Below are 7,701 nucleotides of genomic sequence, written 5' to 3'. Positions count from 1 at the left end.
ATGGACTTCCATGCACTTTCAATTTCTGGAACTTCTGGTTGTTTCTAGTTTTGAGGTAGTTGTATTCCTTCTTAACTGTGGAGGGAGACGCAGCATGTCTGTCTACGCCTCCATCTTGGCCGGAAGACTTGAAGGGTTTAAATGATTTTTTTAAATAAAGGGGAAATACATTGGGCTAAACAAACAAATGAGCAAATTAGAACCAGAGGCATGGAAAGAAGCAACAGACTGACAGTGACCAGAGTGGTGGGGGTGGGAGGGATAAGGAGGGAAAGAAGGGGAAGGGCCTAATCAAGGAACTGTATACAGGACCCAAGGGCACGGCCAACAGGGTGGGGACTGACTGTGGGGCAGGGGAGGGGCAGGGGAGAGCAATGGAGCAAAATGGAGACACCTGTAAAGGCCCAAAAAGAGTAATAAAAAACAGTAGCGTTTCTCTCTAAAAGAGCACAAATCACAAGTATTTTACTAAAATATGTTTATAGACCCCTGTCTGGGTAGCTCTGTTTTGTTGGTGCATCACCTGGCGCACCTAAATGTTGCAGGTTTGATCCCCAATTAGGGCACATACCTGGGTTGCAGGTTCAGTCTTGTTGTGTTGGAGGAAACTGATTGATGTTTCTGACTCATATCGATGGTTCTCTCTCTCTCTCTCTCTCTCTCTCTCTCTCTCTCTCTCTCTCTCTTTCTCTTTCTCCCTTCCTCTCTAAAAATCAGTAAGCAGATCTTCAGGTGAGGATAGAAGTAAATAAATAAAATATCTCATAGAGTGAGTACATATGAGCAATCAGTGCCTAGATCAAGAAACAGATCCTTATCAGAACCCCCAGAAGGTCCCCACTAACCCCTTCCAGTCCCTTTCCCCTGAGGGTGACCAGTACCCAGATTTCTGATACCAAAGATTAGTTTTGTCTGTTTCTGAACCTCATATCGATGGTATCACATCGTACATACTTGTTGTGTCTGGGCTCTTACTCAACATAATGTTTGCAGGATTCACATACATTGTGCGGAGTTGTTATTTGCTTTTTCCGTTGCATAAATAATCTGCCATATATTGACCTGTTGTTGGGAATTTGGGGAGGTTCCATTGTTCAGCCATCATGAGAAGTGCTGCTGGGGACATCCTCGTATAGGTTTCATGGGCATTTGCACGTATTTCTGTTGGGGACGCCCCTGTGGAGGGGAAATGCTGGGTCCTGTGCTCAGTGTTTTCCAAGTGGTGGCCCGATTCTCCTTCCCACCAGCAGTGTCTCAGAATTCCAGTTGCTCCACATCCTAACCAACACTTGATTGTCTTTAAAAAACAATTATTGATAGAAAGCATACGCAATATAAAATTTACTCTCTTAACTATTTTTAAAAAGACTTTATTTATTTGTTTTCAGAGAGAGGGGAAGACAGGGAGAGAATCATTAATGTGTGGTTGCCTCTCACACGCCCCCAACCAGGGACCTGGCCCACAACCCAGACATGTGCCCTGAGTGGGAATCAAACCCGTGACCCTTTACTTCACAAACCAGTGCTCAATCCACTGAGCCAGACCAGCCAAGACCCTTTATGCCCCTTTTAATACCACTACTAAAAAGTTTTAAGCTATGTACATTTTTTGTATCGTATTTCTGTTGGACTCGCTGATCTAAATGGTGGGGAGCATAATAGCTGTTTGGGGGCTCTTGGGGGACGAGAGATGAGTCAGTGACCCCAAAGAGACAGTATTTGTCTTTTTGTGACTGGCTGTTTTCACTGACTGCAATGTTCTCAACACTTGATATTCTTAAAATTTTTTATTATTATTTTCACCAGAGTGGTATAGCATTGCAAGTTTTATTTGCATTTCCCTGACAGTTACGGAAGTCTGCCACCTCTCTATGTGCTTAGTGGCCCTTATTGGGTTGTTTGCCTCTTTTTCTCATTGATTTTTGGAAGATCTTTATATAGTCTTGACAAACTCTGGGTAAGTCCTTTGTTAGGTACACACATCGGGAAATATCTTCTCCTGCCAAAGGGTTTAATTTATAAATAGAAATATTTTAAACTATTTCTATTAAAATATTTTAAAATGTTCCCCTCCCCTCAAAATGATAATAATACATGTTCTTCAAAAGAGTCAAGCAGATAGAAGGTAGTGGTAGAACCAAACCTGACAGCTCTCTCCCTGCTGAGGTAAAGTCAATACAGAACAATATATGTAGTGCCAATGGTTCATGTTTTCTCACTTAACAGTGTACCTAATCAAATTGTCCCCCATGTTACAGGGGAGGAACCTGAGACACACAGCGGTAACGTGACTTGCTTGATATAACACCCTCAGTAAGTCGCTGAGCCTGGTTTTGAACCCAGGAATCCCTGTGACATCAGCCACTCCAAGGAACTTCATGTTTCCATTCATGACCTTGGGTTCAGAGGGCTGTGAACTGTTTAAGAATCGGTCCCTGACACACCTTTCTTTTCGAAGATGCCTTTTCTGGGCTCCAGCCAGCTCCTGCGGGCGGGGGTGCATCATCATTTCTGGATCTTGATCTCAGAGTATGTGGCGGCCTCCTGCGTCTGAGGGTTGAGCGCAGCATAAAGGAGCTCATCCTCTGACATGGGGGCAGCCACTGCTGGGGGCAGGTGGCTGGAGGAGGATTTGTTCAGGTGACACTGAGTGGGACGAGAGGAGGGTATCAGAGCCAGCTTTTGGCATCAGGAGAGGGGAACTTGGGGCATGAAGGGGTCTTATCCATTTATCAATTTTCACACCCATTTCCTGAGGTTCATTCACTAACTCACTCTCTCCCTCCCTCATAATAGCTTCTTCTTATTACTCATCTCACTGAATCCTTATGACATCTCTCCATGCATACAACTGTTATCCTTGTGGTAGAAAAGCTGATCTCCTGTTTCTTTCTACTATTTTTTTTTTAAGAGAGGGAGAGAGACATTGATGTGTGGTTGCCTCTCACACACCCCCCCCAACTGGGACCTGGCCCGCATCCCAGGCACGTGCCCTGATTGGGAATTGAACCAGCGCCCCTTTGGTTTGCAGGCTGGAGCTCCATCCACTGAGCCAACCAGCCAAGACCCTTTCTGCTTCTTTTTATTGCCACTACTGGAAAGTTTTAAGGTACGTATGTTGTGCGTATCGTATTTCTCTTGGACTTGCTGATCTAAAGGTTGGGGAGCACACTGCTGTTTGGGGAGTGTTTAGGGGAAGAGAGATGGAGTCAGTGACCCCAGAGAGACAGTGAGGGCCCAACTGGAAAGGAACAAGTGGAGAAAAGCTTTGCTACAAGGGAAATGGGACAGGACTTGGTCAATTACTCGCTATGGGGGACGGAGGAGAAGACAGTTCTCAGATCTGAGAGACTGTGTTGGGAATCCGGGAAAGGATAAAGTTTGGGGGCGGAGATGAGGAACTCAGTTTTTCACCACAGGGACACTGGATGGAACTCTGCCCATGACACTCACCTGGGAGATGTCTTCCTGGCTCTCTGCCCTCTCTGCCCATTCCTTCCTGTAGGTCCTCCCTCTGAGGAGAGAGACGGGCCTTTAGGCCCAGCTGGCTGGCAGCTGGGAGCCGGGAAGGCCTTACTGGGGCAGGGCACGGGGGCTGCTGTCTGGCTGCGGGGGCTGTGACGGGAACATACGTCCCTCCTCCCAGACAGCGGGGACCAGATGTTGGGAACACACTCAACACCTGGCCAAGAGGTCAGGTGCTAACTTCCTGATGCCGACTCACCTTGTCCTTTTCCTGGGTTCATCACGTGTCAGGGCTCTGGGCTTTCAATTTGTGAGATTCTTTGGGTCCCCGCCCACACACACCACCGATGCCTTCGCCCAGGCTGGGGCTGCCCCTCACTCACATGATGAGGCCGAGGCCGAGGCAGACAGCGAGCAGGGCTGTGACACCAGCTCCCCTGATGACCTCCGGAATCACACTTGTCATGTCTCCTGGTCTCCCTGCAGACAGGAGACACCCTGGGGTGAGCTCCTGTTTCCCTAGGCAGGCTCCTGAGCACCCCACCTTCTGGGATCCATGCAGACGAGTGTGCCCATTCCATCCAGGACGCCTCTGCCCCCCACCCCTTCACATGATGGCAGCCTCCAGGGCCCCAGCCCCCTCCCCAGCCAAATGGCTCAGGGGCCTGGACTCCATTCCACCTTTGCCCCAAGTCAGGCCCTCTCTCTCCCACTCCGTGTCTTCTAGGACCCAGGCGTGTGCGCCCCCTTCCCTGGGCACCGCCCCTCACGCCCCCTGACCTGGCAGCCACAGGACAGTCACTGTTCGTTCCCCGTGGGCATTCTGGGCCTCACACGCGAGCCTGAGGCTGGAGCTAAGGTCCCCGCTGAGGCTCAGGGAGCTGTGGGCCCAGGGCCCCGCTGAATGGAAGGTGACCGTGTGGGCGTGGGAGGCGTCGCTGTGGTTTCCCTCCAGCAGCCGCTCCCCCAGCCGCCAGCGCAGCGAGGGGCCCGGCTGGGCTTGGAAGGAGCAGTTGCAGCGCAGACTCTTGCCCTCCCAGGAGCAGGCGGGTCCCAGCAGCTGCGGGGGGTCTGCGGGGAGAAACAGGGGAGGAATCGGAGGAGCCTCCCTCCTCCCCAAGAACCGAGGGTCCTGCCCCAGGTGTGTGCCAACTCACCTTTCACAAGGAGGGTCAGGGAGGCTTCCAGGGAGGCCCCCCGATGCTGCTGAGCTCGGCAGACGTATTTCCCATGGTCCCCCAGTTCCACCTGCGGCAGCTGCAGGACCCCAGGCTCCGAGGGGCTCAGGTCCAGGCTCCCCCGGGTCCACCTTACTCTGCTGGGGGGGTTGCTGTCGGCCTTACAGACAAGGCGCAGCCCCTGGCCCTCCTGGGCTCGGAGAGATGAGCCGTTGGGCAGAAGTTCAGATCCTGGCAAGACAGACAGAGTTCGGCCCCAGCTCCAAGGCGCCCCTGCTCCCCCGTCTGTGCGTCTGTCCCTCTGCAGCTCTAGCTCTCCCTGCACCGCCCGGGCTCTCTGTCTGTCAGCCTCTCTCTCTTGGTCTACATGTGTCTGTCTCTCTCTCCTCCCCTCCCCTCTTCCTTACATCACGTAGAACAGTTTCTTCTCTTCCATAATCTGATGGGCATATTCTGTGTAGGCTCAGACCCAAAGGGTCGGGGGTGGGAGCAGACACTACGGCCTCTCCAGGAGGCGTCCCAGCATTTGTGTGAACTTTCTGATCCCTGCGCCTCCTGCCTTGGCCAACACTGCCCGTGCGGATCCCGGAGTTTTCTGTACAAGCCTTGCCATCTTTGCCTGTCCATAACGATTCCCTAAAAGCTCTCTAATTCAGCTGTGACCGAGAGCTCACAGTCTCATGGACGAGACACCCCAAAGCAGGTGCTCACAGAGCCAGAAGACGTGTTTTGTGACGGGGTGTTCGTTGGGTTGAGGGAGCCCTGAGGACAGGACTTCAGTGAGACTGTCAAGGCAGAGAGGGCTTCCTGGAGGAGGAGAGGCTTAAGCAGAATATGAGAACGGGGTGGGGGAGGAGCTGGCCAGGGGAGGGTGCTGGCATGGAGGGGCCTTGTGAGAGGAAAGGCAGAGAGCAGCTACAGCTGGGGTGTGGTCCGGCTTGGCCGGCTGCATGGGAAAGAAGCAGTCCTGTGAGGCCCGAGCGAGTGGCCATTTTTTGGGGGGGTTGCGGTGGGTGGGAGGTGCTGTTTACATGAGGCTACTACCAGACTAAATCAAGGGCAACTTAAAAAATAATATTACATACTGCCAATTATAAAAATAATGTAGTAACTGTGGATGGTGCCAGGTAGGGACCAGACTTATCTATGGGGATCGCGTTGTAAGTTCTATAAATGTCTCCCCACCATGGTGTACCCCTGAAACTAATCAACTATTGAATGTCACATGGTTTCCTGTGGGAAGGTCGGGATGGGGGAGGCCAGTTTGTAAGCTGAGGAGTAAGGCCTCTCAGCTGGCCTCAGTCTGTCTCCGAGCTGAGCCCTGAAACCCCAGCTCTGCTCTGAAGGGCACAGGGAGACAGACCCCACCTTCTCCACCTCCCGGGCCGGAGAGGTTGCACCCTACCTCTGTCTTCTCTGGACACGCTGATGGTCAGGTTCCGGAGTGCATCTGCACAGGTGGACATAATTGTCAGCAGCAGAAAGTTGGGTGTTGACCCGTTCCACCAAAAACTTTAACACAGGAAGGGGGTGAAACCAAGTGTCCTCTTGCCTTCCTCCCCAGCTCCGGCTTGCAGGGCCCAGCACCCACTATCCCAGGCCCTATGCCCCCAACTCCCACCGCCCAAGGGACCCGGTGTCCTGACCGGGCACTCACAGGACACGTTGAGCTGGATGGTCTTCTCCACGATCCCAGCATCTCGCAAGGTCACTCGACAGGTGAGGTTGGTGCCGTGGTGCTGGGACCCTGGGGTGAAGGTGACCGTGGAGGAGTTGGGGGTCCTGGGACCCAGTGAGCTGTCTGTGACCCCAATCCAGGAGAAGATGGGTGGTGCCTCTCTCTCACAGGCCCATGACATTGTACAGGTAATGTTCTTGGGGTGGCCAGATTCTAGGGTCCCATTGATGTGGATGTCAGGTGTCAGTGCCAGATCTGCAGAGGAGAGAGACAGAGACCTAGACCTTGATGGAAGGGGGTCCCTGAGTGCACCCCTAACTGCAGCCTCTGTGCCCGGCCAGCCCCAGGGTCCAGTCCCCATTGATTCCCTTGAGTCCTTCCCAGAATGAGAAGAAGGAGGTTCCTTCCCAGCCCGGGAGCCCTCAGGACCCGTCCATGTGTCCTCTCCTTGACCCCATTCCTTACCTGTCACATTTACAGAGAGCAGGTTCTGCATGTAATTATATTTCACATAGGACCCTCGCTCAATCCTAAAGAAGTACCTATCCATGTCCGTTTTCTTTGCGTCTCTGATGAACAGGGAGCAGTCGAAGGTTGTGGGGCTCCCAACGAGGTGGATTCGGCGCTGGGTCTCCTTCTTTACATTATGACCAGGGTTGTTTGTGGCCACTGGATCATCATTGTGTTTTTTGATCCCTTCCCGGAACCAGTAGCCATGAGCTGGGGTAGAGTCGGTCCAGCCGACCTGGGGGTAGGACACAGTGCAGGGCACGGAGACGCACTGGCCCTCCTGCACCGTCACGGACTCCGGCACTTGCAGCTGGAATCTGTCATCCTGGGCCTGGGACCCTGCGGGAAAAGGTGAGTCAGCCGCAGCTGCCACCCCAGCCCACAGGCTCTCCCCTCGGGCACTCACCTGCCCACAGCAGGGCGAGCAGCAGCCGCAGCATCTTTGGGGTACGTGTCAGCGACCTCGGTGTCACAGGACTGAGAGGAAGCCCAACAGGAAGCCAGAGTGAAGTGAGGAAGATGATGATCACGGAGGAGGAAGTGGGCAGCTATGTGGTGGAGCCGGCCTGGCCCTTGGAGAACAAGCGCTTCCGCTTTCCAGATGGGGTCCCGGTTAGGGCCCCACATGCTTAGGAGGACCCGACCCCTTCTTCTGGCTCTCTGTCCTCTCTTTTCCCTCGGGCACTACTGCCCGCACAGGAAAGCAAGCACTGCCTGGCCAGTCACAGCTTCTGTATGGTTCAGAGGATTAGTCCCTCGAGTGTGGGACTCAGGAGGGGCTGTTGGGGGACCGGCAAGGCAGCAAATATGACGTAGGTCCCCCAGGTGGACAGGTGGGGATGAACGAATGAATGTACACACAGCCCACCA

General features: G+C 53.3%; 1 protein-coding gene across 1 annotated transcript; it reads right to left on the bottom strand.

The window, feature by feature from the left end:
* Window positions 1–2,105: 2,105 nt before the first annotated feature.
* LOC149995189 (sialic acid-binding Ig-like lectin 13) lies at window positions 2,106–7,271 on the bottom strand. Its single transcript, XM_090260847.1, has 9 exons — window positions 7,238–7,271; window positions 6,787–7,170; window positions 6,301–6,576; window positions 6,049–6,093; window positions 4,623–4,874; window positions 4,246–4,536; window positions 3,849–3,945; window positions 3,454–3,514; window positions 2,106–2,646 (listed from the first exon to the last, which is right to left on the bottom strand). The coding sequence occupies exons 1-9, from the start codon at window positions 7,269–7,271 to the stop codon at window positions 2,506–2,508; spliced, it is 1,581 nt and encodes a 526-aa protein (XP_090116973.1). The 3' UTR covers window positions 2,106–2,505.
* Window positions 7,272–7,701: the final 430 nt, after the last annotated feature.

Source organism: Furipterus horrens, unplaced genomic scaffold (genome assembly GCF_987537825.1).
Source record: "Furipterus horrens unplaced genomic scaffold, mFurHor1.1.pri manual_scaffold_13, whole genome shotgun sequence".
In the NCBI taxonomy this organism is placed as follows: domain Eukaryota; kingdom Metazoa; phylum Chordata; class Mammalia; order Chiroptera; family Furipteridae; genus Furipterus; species Furipterus horrens.
The sequence above is the reverse complement of the archived record's forward strand: the minus strand, read 5'-3'. Positions and strand labels throughout refer to the sequence as shown.

Bases quoted from the DNA above. Each gene is read 5' to 3' on its own strand.
- LOC149995189 (XM_090260847.1), bottom strand. From the start codon at position 7,271: ATGCTGCGGCTGCTGCTCGCCCTGCTGTGGGCAG. The intron at 7,171-7,237 runs GTGAGTGCCCGA...CTTTTCCCGCAG, and splicing joins GCTCGCCCTGCTGTGGGCAG to GGTCCCAGGCCCAGGATGAC. The intron at 6,094-6,300 runs GTGAGTGCCCGG...CCACCTGTGCAG, and splicing joins CATCCAGCTCAACGTGTCCT to ATGCACTCCGGAACCTGACC.